This window comes from Callorhinchus milii, unplaced genomic scaffold (genome assembly GCF_018977255.1).
Source record: "Callorhinchus milii isolate IMCB2004 unplaced genomic scaffold, IMCB_Cmil_1.0 Scaffold15, whole genome shotgun sequence".
In the NCBI taxonomy this organism is placed as follows: domain Eukaryota; kingdom Metazoa; phylum Chordata; class Chondrichthyes; order Chimaeriformes; family Callorhinchidae; genus Callorhinchus; species Callorhinchus milii.
This window is the reverse complement of record NW_024704756.1, coordinates 2128618-2148745: the sequence shown is the minus strand read 5'-3', so window position 1 is coordinate 2148745 and position 20128 is coordinate 2128618. Positions and strand designations below refer to the sequence as shown.

The window sequence follows — 20128 nt, the reverse complement described above, 5'->3', positions numbered from 1 at the left end:
AGAAGGGCACTTCGTTCTCTATTTAAGCCCAGTTTACAAATTACACACAACATACACGCACGTTTACATGAACATATCACTCTCCAGCTCAAAACAACAGAAACTTTTTCACATGGAGAGATTCGGGAATGAGAGAGCTTCGATTCCACTAAGGGAATAGAATTCCCAACATGTCCTCAGATCAGTGCTTAGAGAATCCCGGGATTTTGAGGTAGTTCCGCAGTTTGCTTGCAACAAAGGAATGGTTATCGTTTAACCTCTTAAATCCTACGAGTGGCTAAAGACACCAGGAGGAGTTCGCAGTTGAGGATCGCAACAAACTTTTACAATACATTACATGTTTAATTACATACATCACACAAGTCCTATCATAACAGTTAATATGACTCACACGACTTACTCGAAGTCCGAGTTACAGGCAAAGTGTATAAACCGTATAAAATCTGATTTAATCAATAATCTACACTGCGCCTGTGCAATTCAATGCAGCCAGTAAGCGCACATGCGGTGATTACATTTTGTGTGATTCAATTCAGCTGATCGATAAGTGTGCACAGGTCGATGGGTCTGGATGTCATTTTTCATGATTCAATGCAGCCGGTAAGTGTGGGAGTCGTGGAGGGTAGGGGAGGGGGTTATGAGTATGGAGAGATGATTAATGCAAAATAGAGCAAAGACATCGAACTGGTTTTTGATATGAAATAGGACTCGGGTGAATGTACAACTTCGGTGATTATACGATTTATAAAGATAAGACGTAAGCGAGTTTTACTGAATAGAATCAGATTACTGTTGATAGTAAGTTCACAGTGACAAATTCACAGATTTTTGCGATAAAAACAGAATTCCCTACAATTCCCTACTACAATGGGCAAGGACTTGGGATTCCTACATGCACATACACGCACACACACACATGTGCACACACAACACGCGTGCACACACACACACACATGCGCACACACACACACACACAAGCGCGTACACACACGTGCGCACATACACACACTCGTTGACGTAAGAGCTTCTCATTCTTCACATTCACTTGATTAAGGCTGTAAATGTGCTTGTTTTGGGTTCAGAATGTAGGAAACCCCTGAGAAGATCCAGTTCAGTTCGAATCATCGCTCCGCACCTCAGTGGTTGTTGCCCCCCCTTAATAGCTCATAAATGGCGGTGGTGATGCCCCAGGAGAGGCAGGAGCGCAGCACGATCAGAGAGCTTCCCCGGTAAACGTACAGCAGCTTCCCGCTACGAGAGGCCCACAGGTTCTGAGCGGAGGTGCGGAGGCTCTGAGTCCCGGCTCCCACTTGAGACTGGACGTTGGCGACCAGTACACTCAGTGGGTACAGAGCCAGGCAGATGGCCACCCCGTTCACACTGCCCGAGACGAAAGCCGAGATGCCAACGGGGAGACCCTGGTCCGACAGAGAATTCTTGATGGGATCTTTAAAGGTGAAATAAAGGGCACTGCCTGTGGAGTTCCTCAACAGGACGGGGAGGAAGCCTCGATAGTACCCGAGCTGGAGCGACCCCTTCAAACCGTATGAATAGAACTCCTTCAGGATACTCTGCACGTGGGGGAGTTTGGCCACTTTCCTGTGGTCCTGAAGAACGTTCTGGATGCGTTCAAACGGCGTGAGGACCAGGGCCTCGATGGCTCCAGCCAGACACCCTGCAGTGCTGCGCTGGTAGGACACAGGCTCCTGAGGGAACAGGACGGGCATGAGGCTGTCATAGCTGCCGTACAGTAAGGTGCCCTGGATGGTTTTGGACAGGAGAGGAGGGAGGATCCCGCGGTAAAACTGGAGCAGGCCTTCCTGGTAGAGCTGCGACACCGCCTGCCGGATGACGAAGCCGTGGATTTGCTGTCGGAATATGGTCTTGTGGACAGGGAAGGTCAGCAGTGTGGCCAGCCAGCTGGAGGCAGCTCCCAGTGCGCTGTTCCTCAACCACGTTCCCTCGGAGACGCCGGGCTCCACTTCCGTATTCGGGGGCATTTCCCAATCAATCTGCAAGAGGCCAGAATTAGGGAAAGTGCGTAAAAATAATAATACTATTAATAATCCTTCCATTTGATAGGGCTCCTTATCACGTCGTTGAGTCGTCTCAAAGTGCTTCACAGGGTTTACTGTAAAGTGAATTGACTGTATATTTTGTGGGCGAAACGGGATTTAAGATTAAATTGTCCGAGGTATAAAAGCTAATGGCATTCCTGGATTTATAACCAGGCAGATACACTACCAATGCAAAGAGGCAATACTAAACCTGTCTTGATTAGGGCAGAGGACTATGGAGTATTGTATACGGAACCCTATAGTGTAGTGGTTAGAGCACTCGCCTCGAAAGTGAGAGGAACCAGTTTCGATTCCCAGGCAGTGCGGGACTTTAGGCAGGTTTCCTTAACCGCACACCTCTGTTTACCGGACAACAAGCAGAAACCCAGTTGTTAGTTGCTTAGTGGTTCACTTTTCCAGGGGTAATTACGCGTCTAAAAAAAAATGATAATTTATTCACTCAATCCACGACTGTTTGTGGGACACTGCTGTGCGCAAATGGCTGCCGTGTTTCACCCACAAATATACGGTCAATTCACTTTACAGTATATTCTGCGATGCGTTTTGAGACGTCTTGAAGATTATTATTAAAAGACAGGGGAAGCATTAATATTTCATCTGAATATAATGGAAATCTCTGGGCACATACACTCTGCCCTGACCGGCAACAACAAACCTAACACTGTCCATGGATGGATCCTCGACCAACCTGGGTTGTGATGATCCAGTTCCGCACTGTGGCTCTTTGTCTGGTGCATGTTGCAGGGAGTGAAATTGTATATTGCTGTATTTCCATCCAGCCCCACATCTCACCGATCAACAGAAAAAACACCACAGGAATGCTCCCCAATGCACCGTAATAATAATAACCCTTGCATTTGATAAACTTTCGATCTCCCTGCTTCCCCCCCTGCCCTCCACCCACCCCGACCCTCAGCTCGGATCCATAACTCTGTCTGTCCAGCACCTTGGGATGTCCTCCCGACGTTAAAGGCGCTAAACACATGTAATTTTGTTGTCGTTGTAGTGTCTTATCAGTTTGTTGAGACGTCGCAAAGTGCTTCACAGAATATATACTGTAAAGTGGATTGACTGTATATTTGTAGGCAAAACATGGCAGGCAATTGTACACGGCAGTGTCCCACAAATAATTGTGGATTGAATGACCACATTTTTTTGGAGGGACTATTACCCTAAAATAAAGAAACTTGCCTAAGGTTTGGCCCTGCCCGGGAATCGAACCAGGGTCTTCTCTCTTGTGAAGCAAGTGCTCTAACCACTACACTACAGGTCTCCACTATAAAAATTATGTACTGTAAAAAGCATCAGAATCTGTAAAATAGTATGTTTTAAACAGATCTCAGATAGATCGGAGGGCAAAGGTGTGTGTCCACAGAGATAACAGCCTAGATATCTGAGGGGGGGGGGGCTATGTTCTTGCCAATTTATGGTACTTTTCTGCGTGTGTATGGGGGTTGGGTGGGGAAGATAACGATATACAAAGCATCACAAATAAGGGGTATTATTTTCCCCAACACAAGCGGGATCTGAAAGAAAGATTTCTGCATTGCAATGTTAATTTGAGATTAACACACAGATTAAAACACACACACACACAGGGATCTATCCTCTTTTAAAACCAATAAAAGTACAATTTCAAAAACATTACTCATTCAACCGGCCTCTGTTACAGGATGTGGCTCCATTTAACCTTTCAATTTGCACATGCAAACGATTATATAAAAAAAGTGACCCCACCTGTTAATTTCTCTGCTTTCAACTGGCAAATTGGCTTCACTGCAATTTATCTGAAATTAAAAAAAAATTGCAGATTTAGTCCCTATATTTCCCAGCCTTTGTTAGGTTTATAGCTCTCGCTCTCTCGCACACACAATCACACACATACACACACACACAAAGACATCTCATCATTAAAACGATTGGCAGCAACTCCCCATGTCATCTTCCATCTCATTCCCCACTTCGTCTGTGATTTGCATTGACTGACACAGCAGTGGCTCTCCTGGTTGGGTTGAGCGGCTGTCAGTCAGTCAGTCAGTCAGTCCAGACCGTCACACAAAGGCAGCTACACTCGATCCATTCTGCTTCTGTGAATCTTTTCTCTTCTGCATAATGTTTGTGGGTATTTCGGTTCAATCGTCAAACAACACAGGAAACCAACTTCAGCTTCACAGTGACAGAATCCTTACAGAATTGCAAGAGCAATTACTGATTGATTACAAGAGTGATTACTGATTTGGCTCTCCCCAAAATTAAATAAGTGAGAGAGAGAGGGAGAGAGAGAAAGAGAAAGAGTGCTAACTTCATTCCAGGGAAACGTACATGTGGAGGTGGCAGTACATACAGTATGTGGAACTCTCAGTCTAGTTTGGATGCTCTTAATAATAATAGTAATCATTGCATTTGATATAGCGCCTTATCACGGCTTCACGGAATATATTATAAAGTGGATTAACTGTGTAATTTGTGGGTGAAACACAGGAGCCAATTCTGCACAGCAGTGTCCCGCAAACAGTGGTGGATTGAATGACCAAATTTTTTTTGAAGGGATTATGACCCCAGAAACCGTTCCATAAATCGATTAACAACCGGGTTCCTCTTACCGCTAGATAAACAGAGGTGTGTGGAGTAAGGAAACTTGCCTAAGATTTCGCCCTGTCTGGGAATCAAACCCGGGTCCTCTCGTTTGCGAGCTGAGTGCGCTAACTACTACGCTACAGGACTCCATGATGAATGGGTTAAGCAGGGGGAATGGATTTTCACATGCATCAGAAACACAGCTGAACACAAAATAAATTCTGCCTATCAACTCAATACATTTAATAAATGGAGATATCTAATCGCCCAGGCTTGAAATTCACATTTTTTTCTTTGTCTCTGTCCATCTCTCCATTCTCTCTTTTTTTTCTGTCCACTCTCTCCACTCAGCGGGCTCCGGTCTGCTCCATGTGTCCCGACCCGCTCTAGCATCAGTGGCCGGGCTTTCAGCCTCTCTGCCCCCACACTCTGGAACTCCATCCCACAGTCCCTTTGCCTCACTTCCTCCCTCGCCTCCTTCAAGGACTGTCTCAAGACCCTACTCTTCGATCATGCCTTTAGTCGCCCTCCCACCTCTCTGCCTTCCCTCACCCCTACCCCACCCCCATGCTCAGGTCCTGACCTCCGACTGTCCAGTGCCCTGGGACTTCCTCCCGACATGAAAGATGCTCTATAAATATAATTTTGTTGTTGCTGTTGTTTCATGTCGGGACATATGACTAATGCAACAATGCAGCACATCCCCAGCATTGCATTGGAGTCTCAGTGTATGCAAATTCAAAGACCCAGAATAAGGTTCGAGTCCATAACCTTCCACCTCAGATGCAAGAATGCTACCAACTGTCCGTCTGCACCTGTATGTACGAGTGACCCAGTCATAATAATAATCCTTGCATTTGGTATAGCGCTTTTCACGTCTTCTCGATGTCTCAAAGCGCTTCACAGAATATACTGTAAAGTGAATTGACTGTATATTTGTGGGCGAACGCGGCTGCCAATTACGCACAGCAATGTCCCACAAACAGTCGTGGATTGAAAATGACCAATTTATTATTGTTTGGTTTTGGAGGGATTATTATCAGTCGTGTGGAGTAAGGAAACTTGCTCAAGGTATCGCCCTCTGCCTGGAATTGAACCCAGGTGTCTCGCTCGCAAGGCGAGTGCTCTAACCACTGAGCTACAGGACTCCAGTCATGAAGAGAACGGTGTCCAATATATTAACCACTGGTTACATGTGACCAATTGCTGTTTGTGTTATGTGAAAGAGGAAATTGATGCCTATGTACGTGAACTTGCTGCAAGAAAGTGGAAGTAGTCAAAGCAGTGGTGGCCTCATGTTTCTCCTGTCTTCTCACACTCACATATGAGTGGGTGACAAACCAGATTAATCCAAATGCAAATTTTGACAAATTAGACTGATTTTTACACACAGCTCAGTGGTTTCATGAACCTGTCAGAGACCTGCCTCTAACTAGCAATGTGTAACTACGCCCCGAAACTCTGGAACTCTCTCCCTCGATCCCTCCACCTTACTCCCTCCCTCCCCACCTTCAAATCCCGCCTAAAGAACTTCCCTTTTTGATGGTGCTTATGGTCACCTGCCTCCTCCTTGTTGTCAGACTCCGTCATTGTGAAGCACTCCAGAATGCTACCACTCGTGAAGGGGCCCTATATAAATGCATGTTGTTGTTGTTGTTGTAATGGTGGATGTTACGTACTCAGATTAAATAAATGGGAACTGAGATGCTTTCTCCTTTCCATCCTTTAGATGAGATGTTAAACCGAGGTCCTGGCTGCCTGTTCAGTGGACGATAAAGATACCATAGCGCTATTCAGAAAGGAGAAGGAAGTTTCTCCCTTACAAAGTAGTCACACGTCATCTTGGTCTTTGCCTGAAAATCAGCATTGAATTTTCTCTCTTGTTCTGCGGTTATAAAGCGCTCCGAGACATGGCCCCTTATGAAGAGTGCTCTATATTTGCAAGTAGTTGTATCAAGGAAAATTCAGTCAATTCACTTTACAGTACATTCTGTGAGTCATCTCAACAATGTGATAAGACGGTATATCATATCAAATAAAAGGATTATTATTAGAAACGCAGTTACCAGAACCAAGGCAATAGGCAACTTTCTCCTTTGTATTTTACATCTCTTGGTATAGTCTGAGAACAAAAGTTTAGTTCATATCGAAGGTATCAAAGATGCTGATCATTACGTGACCATGAGTTCACCAACACTTTATTCTACATTTAAATAGTCTTTGGCGATACAGTACCCGAGACACTATCCCGTGTGAAGAGCCCTATATAAATGCCAATCGTTATGTGGTGTGTCAATTGTGCACAGCAGTGTCCCACAAACACTTAGACAAAGAATTACACCAATACTTTAAATTTGGTTGGTGAAATCAATAAAAAAAGTTTGTTATATTTTATAATGAAATTAAAATATTCAACTGTAAATAATCTTTGTATTTGATACAGTAGCTCATAATTGTTGAAACATCTCAAAAAACTTGTTTTTTTTCTGGATAATGTAGCAACAGTATTTTTTCCTGTAAAGTGTAGTGACTCTTATTTCCGTGAAAGTGACAGCACACTCCACAAGTGAACGAACAAATATTTATCTAAGTAACTATTAGGTCAGGAAATGGGAGGGAAAAACTTCCTTCTCTTTTCGAATGGTACCAGGGTATAAAAAGTCATGAGATATAAAGTCACCTGAACAGGTTGACGAGACCTCAATTTGATAGGAAGGATGTTAAGGCATTGGAAAGGGTATAGAGGAGATTTACGAGGATGGTACCAGGAATGAGGGACCTTGATTATGAGGAAAGGCTGGAGAGGTGAGGATTATTCTCATTGGAGCAGAGAAGGTTACGAGGACCTAATAGAGGTCTTCAAAATCATGAGGGGATTCGATAGGATGGAAAGGGAAAAACTGTTCCCACTGGTGGGAGTGTCGGTAACTCGAGGTCACAGATTCAAAATAGTCTCTAAAAGAAGCCGAGGGGAGAGGTGAGAAGAAATGTTTTCACGCAGCGAGTTGTTCGAATCTGGAACGCATTGCCTGAAAGGACGGTCGAGACCAATTCGATAACTACTTTTAAAAACGCGGTGGACGGGTATTTGAGGAGGACGGGTTTGCAGGATTATGGGGAAAAGGGCTGGGGAGTGGGATTGACATTAATTGCTCTATTCAAAGAGCCGCACAGACTCGATGGGCCGAATGGCCTCTTTTTGCACTGTACGCTTCTATGATTCTATTGATTACGAGCTCAGAGTCCTGGTGTGGGACTTGAATCCACAACCCTGTGACTCAGGAGGCTGCAGTGTGATCAACTGAGCCTGGCTGACACCTTGTTGCTCTCCTGCACCTTAGGAGTCTGTTTGAACTGTGTACGAGTGCGCAGGTCTGCTTCCCCAACTGTGTGGTTTATGACCGATATTCAGTACAAACTGTAAAAAGGGAAAGACTTGTACAGTGTATAACAGAACAGCAAAAACACACAGACATTTTCACAGCTCTGTTTATTGTAGCGAGTGAATTTAAAACAAAACGTAAAAACCTCCAGTTTTTCCTTCTGTAGAAACAAAACGAAAACGGTTCTGGACAATGATACTTTTCCTTTCAAAGTAGGATTACCACTTCATAATGTGTAGAAATTGCTTTCCTCGTTACACATACACACAAAACACAAGGCTCACCACCAGTTTCATCCGGACAGGCTTAAAAATTGCATGTGAATGTTTTTGTGATCAGTAATATGAGCAATAGAACATAATTATTTCTACATGAAAAAAAGGACCTCTTCTCCCTCTCAACACTCAACTTACTCCTTTCTGGCAGCTATTTGTGCACAGCAGCTACAAGCGAACAATGTAGACAGCTTACATTATAGATGTCTACATGTCCTACCAAGTTGTCGGAAAAAAAATTTGGGGAATTAATTTTTAATTTGTGTACAACTGTCGACCTATCAAAAGCCACATCCTGTACCACACTAGCTTCAGATTGAAGCTTATAAAGCCCCAGCGATTCTAAGAGAATCTGCAAAATGAGTGCCAATAACTTAAGAGGCCAGTGTCTAAGTGTCAGGTTGAGTGTGGTAGGGTATGATAGGGTCCCAATGCGTCTGCACGTATCTGAACCCAAACCCTGTGCCTGCGACGTCAGCAATTTAATCCACTTGCCAAAAGAACCAGGTTGCATGTTATGCTGTTTGAATGTTATGCTGTATCCGTGTGAAATTCACAGAGAACAGGTTAGCCACTTTACACTCCACAGCTCAACTGGGTCCTGAAAACTCAGGTCAACGCTGGCCACAGGAGTACAAGCAGTAATATCAACAGAGATTGGATCTTCAAAGCTCTAAGCTTCTATATACTGAGGAGAGTTGGACTTGAAGAACACAAGCCCACATACGACCCAAATCAAGTAGCGTTTAGTAGCATGATTATGCTACACGATACTTCTACATAAAACATTGCAAGAAACAAAAAAACATTACGAGAAACAAAAAAGGCATGACTTTAGTACTGTACAACCCTTGGGTCAGCGAATTTCAAAAACCACACCTATGTTCAGCTTCTTGCTTGTAAATGTTACTGCCTAAGGCGGTACAAGAAGTATTCCCCATTACCAGGGCTGCTGAATCTACTATTCTGTTCTCTTTGCCTCACTTTACGTATTTCCAAAACACTTAACTTTCCTGAATGCGCATAAAACCTAGGCCCAAGCCAGAGCAAGACTTCAAATGATTTTGCCACCAGTGGCACAGTGGCACCTGTAAAGCGAAGAAAAAATATAAAACTGCAATTCTTTTGCGAGACTATTTGTAAGCAATTGGTAGATCAAACCCTTTGTTTGCACAATGCATGACCATATCTTTCTACATCGTAACTCAAACTGAATGAGGACAGAATTAATGGCTCATAAAATACACGCAAGGCAAAAATAAAAGTTAAGTCAAGAGAAATGAAATATTGACTGGATTTGAATAGCTCAAATTTGTGTTATTTCAACTTAACCACTGATTTTCCTGGGAATGCAGCAAATTCTAACAACAATTCTAACAAATTCTGCCAATGTAAAACGGTGGCAATTTTACACTGTGAAGTCCTTCTGTAAAGCTGGAGAAAAACAGGTGTGCAGTAATATTGGAACCCAGAGAAGAAGTCAGAATACACACAATCTTATAAAGCAATAACTAGGTTTCCCTTCTGTATGGAGGGCTGTGTAACATACATTATAGAGGTTACATCTAATTACCATATACACGTTTCCACTTGCAATATACAACCACTTTTTTAAATTGTAAACACCCAATACAATGATAAATGTCCATCCAAAATGTCTGTCCTGACAGATCAGATAGAAGTTGACCAGATTTTGAGGCAGTGGGTGGCAAGGAGTCCTTTGTATCAGAGGTGGAAGGAAGAGGATTTTGGTAGACAATCCCAAGCTGAAGCAGGAGAAATTCCAGACGTTACAAAGGTACGTGACTGAACAGATAGGACACGGATTCGCCGTTGTGTGTTCTGCGGATCGCCTCCGCAAGGATCATGGAGATGTCGATCACCTAAAGGAAGAAAATAAAACAAGAGTTAGATTTGCATTGTGTAGAGCGATCAGAATTTAACTTTAAGTCCTGCTAGGAACAGCACTGGATACCAAAATATTACATCAACTAAAACTTAACCCACTTATAAACTGAAACGACATCTGATGTGGGAGCGACTGGATGAGCAAAATCAGACGACTGACATCTCTGTGAAGATGACTTTGAGCAAAGTTTCCTTCTGTGGTGCACTGACTGGCTAATTTTGATTTCTTTTTAACCCTTAAGAACGTATGTCAGCCTGGGGCAGTGGTAGCACTCTCATCTCCAAGTGAGGTTGTGATTTCAAGCCCCACGTCGACATACTGACATTGTGGGTGCCCTGTATTGTCAGAGGTGCTGTCCTTTGGAGAGACGGTAAACCGAGGCCCTGTATTCAGGTTTGACATTAAATATCCCGTGGCACTATTCGAAAAGAGGCTTTCTGCTGATGTCCTGGCCAACAATCCCCCAAATAAAAATGATCACTCACTCCGTGGCTATTGTGGGACATTGTTGTGTGCAAACTGTCTGCAGCGTTTTGCATACAAAATACAGTCAATCCATTTCATAGTATGTCCTGTGAAGTTCTTTGAGACGTCTCAAAGATTTGATAAGGCACTATATCAAACTACATTATATTATTATTATACTGCAAGTGAGCTAATCAGGACAAGACTGGATAAGGTGCTATAAAAAAGTGCAAGCTTTCTTAAAATACTCAGAGGCTTCAAACTCAATGAAATCTGACATGCTGGATATTGATTTCTCTTTTTCTCCTCTTGGCATTGATTGATGGTTTTCACTTAGCATTGTTAATACTCTCACAACAACGGTCTTGTAGTACTCCATTTTCGCCACCAGATTGCATCAAGACACTTCAGTACATTCAGCGGTTGAGCTGCAGGAGTTGCTTCTCTGTGCTGCAACTTCTACTCCTAATATGTAGATGAATACTTTCAGAATCAACCCAAGGAATCAAGACTCACTTTGGTAATATGTAAACCCCAATTAAATACCCATCCCCAGCTTGTAACTACTGTATTTTACAAGCCTCTTGTGCTGAACTTGTAATTATCCATCTGAACCCATGTGGTGCTGGCACCACATGAGAACCGCTCACAGTATTTAAACAAAACCAGAACACATAAACAAGACATTAAATGGAGTGCTAACAGACTAATGTTGTAGAGTGGGTTTGCTACAGATCAATCCCTTCGACTAATCGTTCTGGCTTAGCACACGTGCCAAAGCTATTTGCTGCGTGAGCTGGAATCTGAATCGCTGTGAGCTGGCTTTTACATAGACTGCTGATTCAGCTTCAGAACCAAGTCATGGTCCTGCGTGTAATCTCAACAGCAATTTATAATCATCTTGAGCCTTTTACATCAGGAGCACATCTCGCAACACCTTAAAGGTCAGTGGGAGCCCGAGCTGGGAGGGGAGGAAGAGGCCAAAAGTGCAGTCAGAGATCTGTCAGTGGGAGGGGCGGTGAACACTGAGAGGGAAAAGAGATCAGGGACGTCGGAAGAGAGATCAAGAGGGTGGCGTGAAGTGCCTAAAGACTTGCCTGTTGATAGTGGACTGCATGCCACCCCTTCCCTCTATTTCTCCCTCTCCCTTCCCACTTCCTTAACACCATTTTGATTCCCTCCCACCCGCGCAGCACTGACTCTGAGTCAACTGTGGGAAGCACTTTGAGATGGCCAACTCATAGTACGTTTCTCAGTCTCTTATGTAAGAAGGCGAAAATATTAACAATCTCACCACTTACGAATTTTCCAGTTATAATAGTTTCATCAATAAATTACTTAAGATGACACTATTTGTACTGCACAGAATATAAAGGAATGAAGTGTAAAATAAATAGGAAACTAAAAAGAACAGAAGATGACAACAACTTGCAATTATACCGTACTCTTCACACAGAATAGCGTGTCAGAGCGCTGCACAGTGGCTGGCTCGGTTGGACGCCAAGCAAGGGAGAAGGGAGAGGTGACCATAGGTGCGGTAAACGAGACAATGGGATTTAAGGAAAGTGTGAGGCGGAGGGATTGAGGCAGGGAGTTTCAGAGGTTAGGGAGAAACTAAATATAAAGTTACCAGTTTCAAATGAAAAAAGAACATACGAATTACTAGACGAAAGAAGACCAAAGTCCACCCAGTTTGCCTTTCATCATCCTGGCAGTCACATGCATGTGTCATGCCCCAAACTATATACTGTATCCTATGATATTATTTCTTAAAAGAAACCTTTCTAATTTTTGTTTGAAAGAATCGCCACTTTCTGCTTCCCTAGGCAACAATCTCACTAACACTAAAAATGGGAAGAAGATGTATACACGTTTACACAAAATCCCGTGTGGTATGTCGAGTTTAGAAACGGGAGTCACAGATAGACAGGTTCCAAAATGATCAAAAGTCAATATATTAAAGCTAATTTATGCAGTATTCCAGAAGAAATTTCAAAATAGTGAATTTCAAGAGGAGTCTAAATCACACATAATAAAGGATGCCAGCTATAGTCACGGTTGACAGTCAACTGTCAAAGCAAGTCAAAAAACACAGTCAAATTTATTCCAGTCTCCTCTCAAAAACCATCAATGCAGGGCTCAGCTAGAAATCTGCAGTCACTTTACATTCTGCCTGAAAAGCTTTAGTACCTTGTGTTTTGGAAGACATGTAACATTTTGGAGCATGGATAAATATAGGTAAAATATAGCCTTCCTTACATGGCTGACTTGTGTCATTTACTCTCAGAATGCTACTAATCAGGAACAAATATGGAGTAAATACAGACTGAAAGGATGGAATAGGAGAAAGCAACAATGCTTCACATGTGTGCCCTCCTTTGAGTTCGACCCCCAATTACAATTGAATTCACATTCCTTCGAGAAAGTCACACTGCTAACTTGCATTTATATAGTGCCATTCATATAGGATAGTGTCTTGGAGCGCAGAGGTATCAATAGACTCACACTCTCTCTCACCTAGCTATATAGCAGCTTCGAACTGACACAGCCCCCGAGTTTGTTTGTGAAGATAACAATTTCAGCAATAAAATAAATCGGCCAGTTCTGTCAATTATACAGTAAAATATCGTTTTCCAAACCAAAGAAGTGGATACACTAAGATGGTTATCATAGAATCATAGAATTGTACAGCACAAAAAGAGGCCATTCGTCCCATCGAGTCTGTGCGGCTCTTTGAATAGAACAATAAATGTCAATCCCACTTCTCTGCTCCAATGAGAATAATCCTCACCTCTCTTAGCCTTTCCTCATCATCACCGTCCCTCATTCCTGGTACCATCCTCGTAAATCTCCTCTGTACCCTTTCCAATGCCTTAACATCCTTCCTATAGTGTGGTGCCCAGAACTGGGCGCAGTATTCTAACTGAGGCCTAACCAGTGTTTTATATAGGTTAATAATAACCTCCTGACTCTTGTACTCTATGCCCCTATTTATAACGTCTAGAATCCCATTTGCCCTTTTTACAGCCTTATCTACCTGTCCTGCCACCTTCAAGGATTCATTCACCTGCACCCCTAGGTCTCTCTGTTCTTTTACCCCCCTTAAGATTGTATTACCAGCCTATATTGTCTCCCCTCTTTCTTTCTACCAAAATGCATTACTTCGCATTTCTCTACATTGAAACTGATCTGCCATGTGTCTGCTCATTTTACCATTCTGTCTATGTCTTCTGCAGTCGGCTCCTATCCTTCTCACTGTTTACCACCCCATCTAACTTTGTGTCGTCCGCAAACTTGGAAATGGTACTTGCTATACCCAAGTCCAGATCATTTATGTATATTAAGAAGAGCAGTGGTCCTAATACCGATCCCTGGGGGACGCCACTGTACACTTCCCTCCAGTCAGAAAAGCAGCCGTTCACCACAAATCTCTGCTTTCTGTCTCCCAGTCAATTCTGGATTCGCTGCCACTGTCCCTTTTATACCACGGGCTTCTATCTTTCTTACAAGTCTTTCATGTGGCACTTTGTCAAATGCCTTTTGAAAGTTCATGTAAACGACATCAACTGCACTACCTTTATCCACCCTCTCCGTTACCTCATCGAAAAATTCTATTAGATTTGTTAAGACAAGATTTGCCTTCAACAAATCCGTGCTGACTGTCCCTAATTAACCCATATTCTTCTAAATGAAGATTTATTCTGTCCCGGATTATAGTCTCCAGGAGTTTCCCCACTACTGATGTTAGACTGACTGGCCTGCAGTTCCCAGGTTTGTACTTCTGTCCCTTTTTGTACAGGGGAGTCACATTGGCCACTCTCCAGTCCTCTGGCACCACTCCTGTGTCCAACGAAAATTGAAAAATTGTAGCCGAAAGCCTCCGCTATTTGTACCCGTCCCTCCCATAGTAACCTCGGCTGCATCCCGTCCGGACCGGGCGACTTATCACCTTCAGCCCAGTCAACCGTTTCAGTACTTGCGCTTTGTTTATACTTATCCTATCCATTTCCTCTCCCTCTCCTCCGATACTGTGGCATTTGGTGCATCCACTTCTTTTGTGAAAACAGATGCAAAGTACTCATTCAGCACATCAGCCATGCCCTCTGCCTCCACAATAAGATTTCCGCCTTCGTCCTTAATTGGCCCCACCCTACCTTTGACTAACCTTTTTTCCTTGATACGTTTGTAAAACATTTTAGGATTCCTTTTAATGTTACCCGCTAACCTTTCTTCGTATAATCTTTTTGCCCCTCTTATTTCCTTTTTCAAACCTCTTCTGCACTTCCTATATTCGATTTGGTTGTCTTCTGTATCTTGGGTTTGACATACGCCTCCTTTTTCTGCTTCATTTTAGATACAATTACCTTCATCATCCAGGGAGGTTTGGAAGCCCTACTTTTCCCTTTTGTGGGAATGTATTTATTCTGTCCCCGAGCTATCTCATACTTGAAGACTTTCCACTGCTCTTTGGTTGTTTTACCTGCCAATCTTTCTTTCCAGTCCACCTTGGCTCGGTCCCTTTTTAACTCACTGAAATTTGCTCTCTTTCAGTTGAGTATCTTCACCTTAGACGGTTCCTTGTCTCTTTCCATATGCACTTTGAATCTAATGTTATGATCACTATTTCCCAGATGCTCTCCCACTGAAACTTGCTCCACTTGTTCTACTTCACTCCCCAGAACTAGATCCAGCGCTGTTTCCTTCCTCGTTGGGCTGGAAACGTACTTATCAAGAAAGTTGTCCTGTATGCATTTTAGGAATCTTTCTCCCTCCTTGCCCTTTGCGCTGTTGTTTTGCCAGTCTATATTGGGATAAAAGTCCCCCATTATCACAACTCTATTGGCCTTGCATCTGTCTGAGATCTGCTTGCAGATCTGCTCATCTATTTCCTTCCCACTATGAGTTCTGTACCTCAGTGGTTAGAGCACTCGCTTTGCAAGCGAGAGACCTGAGTTCAATTCCAGGCAGAGGGCGAAACCTTGGGCAAGTTTCCTTACTCCACACAGAGCCTAATAATAATCCCTCCAAAACCAAAAACAATAATAAATTGGTCATTTTCAATCCACGACTGTTTGTGGGACATTGCTGTGCGCAATTGGCTGCTGCGTTCGCCCACAAATATACAGTCAATTCACTTTACAGTGTGTTCTGTGAAGCGCTTTGGGACGTCCTCCCGACGTGAAAAGCGCTATATCAAATGCAAGGATTATTATTTGGTGGTCTATAGTATACCCCTACCAGTGTAACAGCTCCTTTTTTATTCCTTAACTCTAACCAGATAGATTCTGTTTTGGCACCTTGACCCTTTCCATGCTATAACTGTATCTTTGACTAACATTGCCACACCCCCTCCTTTTTTTCCTTCCCTATCTCTCCTGAATACATTGTCGCCAGGAATATTCAGCTCCCATTCCTGTCCTTGCTTGAGCCAAGCTTTTGTTACTGCTACTACGTCGTATCCCCCTATGACCACTTGAGCCTGCAGCTCACCAATCTTGTTTGCTAAACTCTGTGCACTTAGGCACGTGCACTCCAAGACCGACTTGACCTGTTCTGCACTTCCCCCGTTTTATTTCTCCATTTTCTAGCTCTTCTTTTTTGCATTCCCTTCCCCCCTCAAAACTAGTTTAAACCCTCCCCAACAGCATTAGTTAGCCTGTCTGCAAGCACATTCGCCCCAGCCCTGTTTAGGTGCAACCCATCCATATGATACAGGTCCCACCTGCCCCAGAAATGGTCCCAATGATCCAGAAACTTGAAGCCCTCTTTTCTGGACCATTTCTCCAGCCAAGCATTCATATACTTGATCCTGCCATTCTGGTACTTATTTGCCCGAGGCACAGGGAGCAATCCAGAGATCGCCACCCCAGGGAGGCAACATACCATTCTTGACTCCCGTTTTCTGTTACAAAAACGTTGCTCTATACCTCTCACTGTTGTATCCCTGATGACAACAGCATTACTCCTGTTACCTCTGTCCCCCTGTTCCACCAATTGGTTTATACTGTGCTCCCTGGAGATAGCCACACTCTCAATGTTCAGTACCGAGTACTGGTTTGAGAGTGCTACACTATTGGGGGCATTCTGCCTAGCCCGTCCCCTCTTCCTACCATGCCGGACAGTCATCCAGTTATTTTCCATCGGAATCCTCGGTGCATGGGGTGGGGTGACCACCTCTTGAGGCGTCTGGTCCATCAAATTGGACCTCTTATATGGAAATGTAACTGCTCAAAAGAATTAGGAAGCTTAATTTACAGTCAGAAATCACAAGTTTGAGAATTCCACAAATTAAGACTTCACTACAAACAGTAATCACGTATTAGAATCGCACGTTCTACATGAGCAACTTGAATGAAAGTAGTCATTTACGCCCATATAATTCAAGTTTTGAAGTTAGTTCTATTATATATATATATATATATATATAGAGTTCTATTCAATAAATAGCAAAGCAGTTTTTTTTAAATCTGTGTGATTAAAATTCAATTTACAACTATTCAGCTATTTGCTGGAGCCCAGCCAATGTAAATACCAGTGTAAACTGTAAGTGTAAACTGTTGGACCAAAGTGAGACAAACAATGGTTTTCGGGGAAAAGAAAGCAGAAACTTTAGGTTTTTATTAGATATTATTAGCTGAGAGTATAGAGTACAGTAGCTCACTGTATTCCAGATTCTCAGCTCTAATTCGATAAGATTGTAATAATCTCCTGCCTGTATCCAACAGTTGGCTATCTCTAAGTGTTTCTATTATATAGTAAACACTCACATAAGTCGTATCAGTCTGAAATGCTGTACACTGTCCAGTGCCTTGGGACGTCCTTCTGATGTGAAAGGCGCTATACAAATGTAATCTTATTGTTGTTATTTGGTTTGCCTTAAGCAAAGTACGAGTGGCAGGCATTTCAGACCCGAGCTGGGGTCTTGGGGGAGAAGGGAGGGGAAGGGAAAGGGGGTAACCAATGGCATGGTTGAAGAGGGGGGGTCTTGAGGCGGGACTTGAAGGAGGATAAGGAGGGGGCGAGGCGGAGTGATTGGGGGATGGAGTTCCAGACGTTGTGGGCAGAGTGGCTGAAGGCTCTCCCGCTAATGGTGGGGTGGGTGGGTCGGGGACATGGAGCAGGCCATAGGAGGGAACAGACAGGTTGGTAGGCGGTTAGGAGGTCACCGAAATAGGGTGGGGCGAGACCATTGTAGTTGAGGACCAGGATTTTGAACTGGATCCTCTGAAGGATAAGGAGCCAATGGAGTCGGGCAAGAATGGGGGAGATGGGGTCACAGAGTTTGGTGCAGGAGAAGACGCGGGCTGCAGAGTTCTGGATTATCTGCAGCCTGTGGAGGGAGGAGTTGGGAAGGCCGACAAACCGGGCGTTTGCATAGTCGAGCCTGGAGGTGATGAAGGCGTGAACAAAAGTTTCAGCAGCCTGAGGGTGAGGTAGTGGCGGAGTCAGGCGATATTACGGAGGTGAGGGAAGGCAGAGCGGGTCATGGCTTGGATGTGGGGAATAAAAGACAGCTAAGGGTTGAACAAGACACACAGGTTCCTGACTGGATTGGTGAGTTGTAGTGTGCAACCATGGAGGTTGATGTTGCCAGAGCCTGAGGTGCAGAGGCACTGGCGCGAGCCAATCAGGAGGGCCTCAGTCTTGTTTACATTAAACTGTAGGAAGTTTGCCCTCATCCAGGACTTATGTCTGACAGGCAGTCTGTCAGGACAGCAATGATCCTGGAGTTGAGGGTGGAGGCAGAAAGATAGAGTTGGGTGTCATCCGCATACATATGGAAGTTGACCCCATGTCTGAGGATGATGTCACCAAGGGGGAGCATGTAGATACTAAAGAGGAGAGGGCCAAGGACAGAGCCCTGGAGGATAACAGACATGACAGTGCGGGGGCTGGAGGAGAAACCGTTAGAGGCAACAAAATGGAGACAGTGAGAGAGATAGGAATTGAACCAGGCAAGGGCAAAGCCACAAAGGTTAAGTAAGGAGGAGATGCGATGTATGAGAACGGAGTGGACCACAGTTGAAGGCAGCAGAGAGATCGAGAAGGACAAGGGGGCAGAGGGAGCCCTGATCACAGATGTTCAGAATGTCATTAGTGGCAATTATACGAGTAGTACAAAGAAATCTAAGTGGTTATGACAGGAAACTGGATAGGACTTAGGCGATTATATGATTTATAAAGATATTATGCCATTTTTACTGTACTTCTAACAGTTGCATTATTGGAGGTGTCACGGCACTTCAAAATCAATACCCCGTGAAGCGAGCACAGTATTCACCTTTACTTACATTTGATTCACAGCAATTTCTAGGCCTAGATATCTAAATATTTCCCCCTTTTACTGGGCTATACAGTTCCCCCATCTTAAACACACCATTCCCCATGTACCTGTATTTTAGGACAGTGTTTCATTTTGTCCTCTTGGGGTATTGTATTGGTGACGACCACAGCTTCAAAGCAGGCGTTGTTGATACGAGAGATAGCAGGGCCAGAGAAGATTCCGTGCGTGAGTATAGCGTACACTTTAGTAGCTCCAGCAGACAGCAGCCTGTGGTGTTCAGAAAATTAAATAAAAAAAAGTCCTCCCATAGTTTTTTTTTTAAAAAATGGAACAAATCCACCAATTCATTGAATTTTACAGACCTCCGCTGTATTAAGCGCTCTGGGATGCTACCCTTTCTTAGACCCCTTGCCTTGCAAGCGAGAGAACTTGGGTTTGATTCCTGGCATTGCAAAACCTTAGGCACGTTTCCTTACCCCACATGCCTCGGTTTACCTAGCAATAGGTAGGAACCCAGTTGTTAGTCGATTGGAGGATCGCTTTCCTGGGGGAATAATCTCTTCAAATTAAAACAAATGTGATGAATCAATCCACGGTTGTTTGTGGGACTCTGACGTGCGCAACTAGCTGCTGTGTTTTGCCCACAAAATATAATCAATTCACTTTACAGTATATTCTGTGAAGCACTTTGAGACGTCTCAATGTGTTAGGGGTTACGTCAACTGCAAGGATTATTATTATTTTTTGCTGCCGACTGCTCGACAGTCCTTCCTCCAGTACTGAAGGTCAGCTGGACTCACTTGTCTGCAGCGTGGCAAATTGTGCCGCAGGTATCCGCCATGTCGTCCACCAAGATAGCCACTCTGTCTTTCACATCGCCGACTAGGACCATTCGGTCAACCTCGTTTGCTTTTTTGCGCTCCTTATGGATCAGAGCAAAATCCACGTTAAGCCGATCAGCTATAGATGTAACTCTGAAAATGGAAAAGACATTGGTAGTGGCGGTGAGGGAGGAGAATGGAAGTGGAGTTACTTTGAGTTGTTTTTGACAAGAGAAAAACATCAAAAAGGACCTTATGTAATATTCAAAAATAACAAAGATTGACCATAAATAAATCTCTGGCATTGTTCTGCTCATTTCAATTCATTATGAAATT

At 43.7% G+C, this 20128-nt stretch overlaps 2 protein-coding genes across 3 annotated transcripts in view; both read right to left on the bottom strand.

The window, feature by feature from the left end:
• Positions 1-1000: 1000 nt before the first annotated feature.
• On the bottom strand, positions 1001-4035 carry LOC103177084 (solute carrier family 25 member 53). The gene is made up of 2 exons (XM_007891045.2): positions 3816-4035; positions 1001-2012 (listed from the first exon to the last, which is right to left on the bottom strand). Exon 2 carries the CDS (start codon positions 1998-2000, stop codon positions 1137-1139), a length of 864 nt encoding a protein of 287 aa, XP_007889236.1. The 5' UTR covers positions 2001-2012; positions 3816-4035; the 3' UTR covers positions 1001-1136.
• A 4091-nt stretch (positions 4036-8126) lies between these two features.
• The window catches only part of prps1b (phosphoribosyl pyrophosphate synthetase 1B), a 33685-nt gene continuing 21683 nt past the window's right edge, over positions 8127-20128 (bottom strand). For both annotated transcript variants that reach the window (XM_007891043.2, XM_007891044.2), the window contains exons 5-7: positions 19772-19945; positions 19079-19238; positions 8127-10196 (exon numbers count right to left, since the gene is read on the bottom strand). In XM_007891043.2, the coding sequence (XP_007889234.1) occupies positions 10104-10196; positions 19079-19238; positions 19772-19945 (427 nt within the window). In that variant the 3' untranslated portion in view covers positions 8127-10103. The remainder of the gene's footprint in view (positions 10197-19078; positions 19239-19771; positions 19946-20128) is intronic.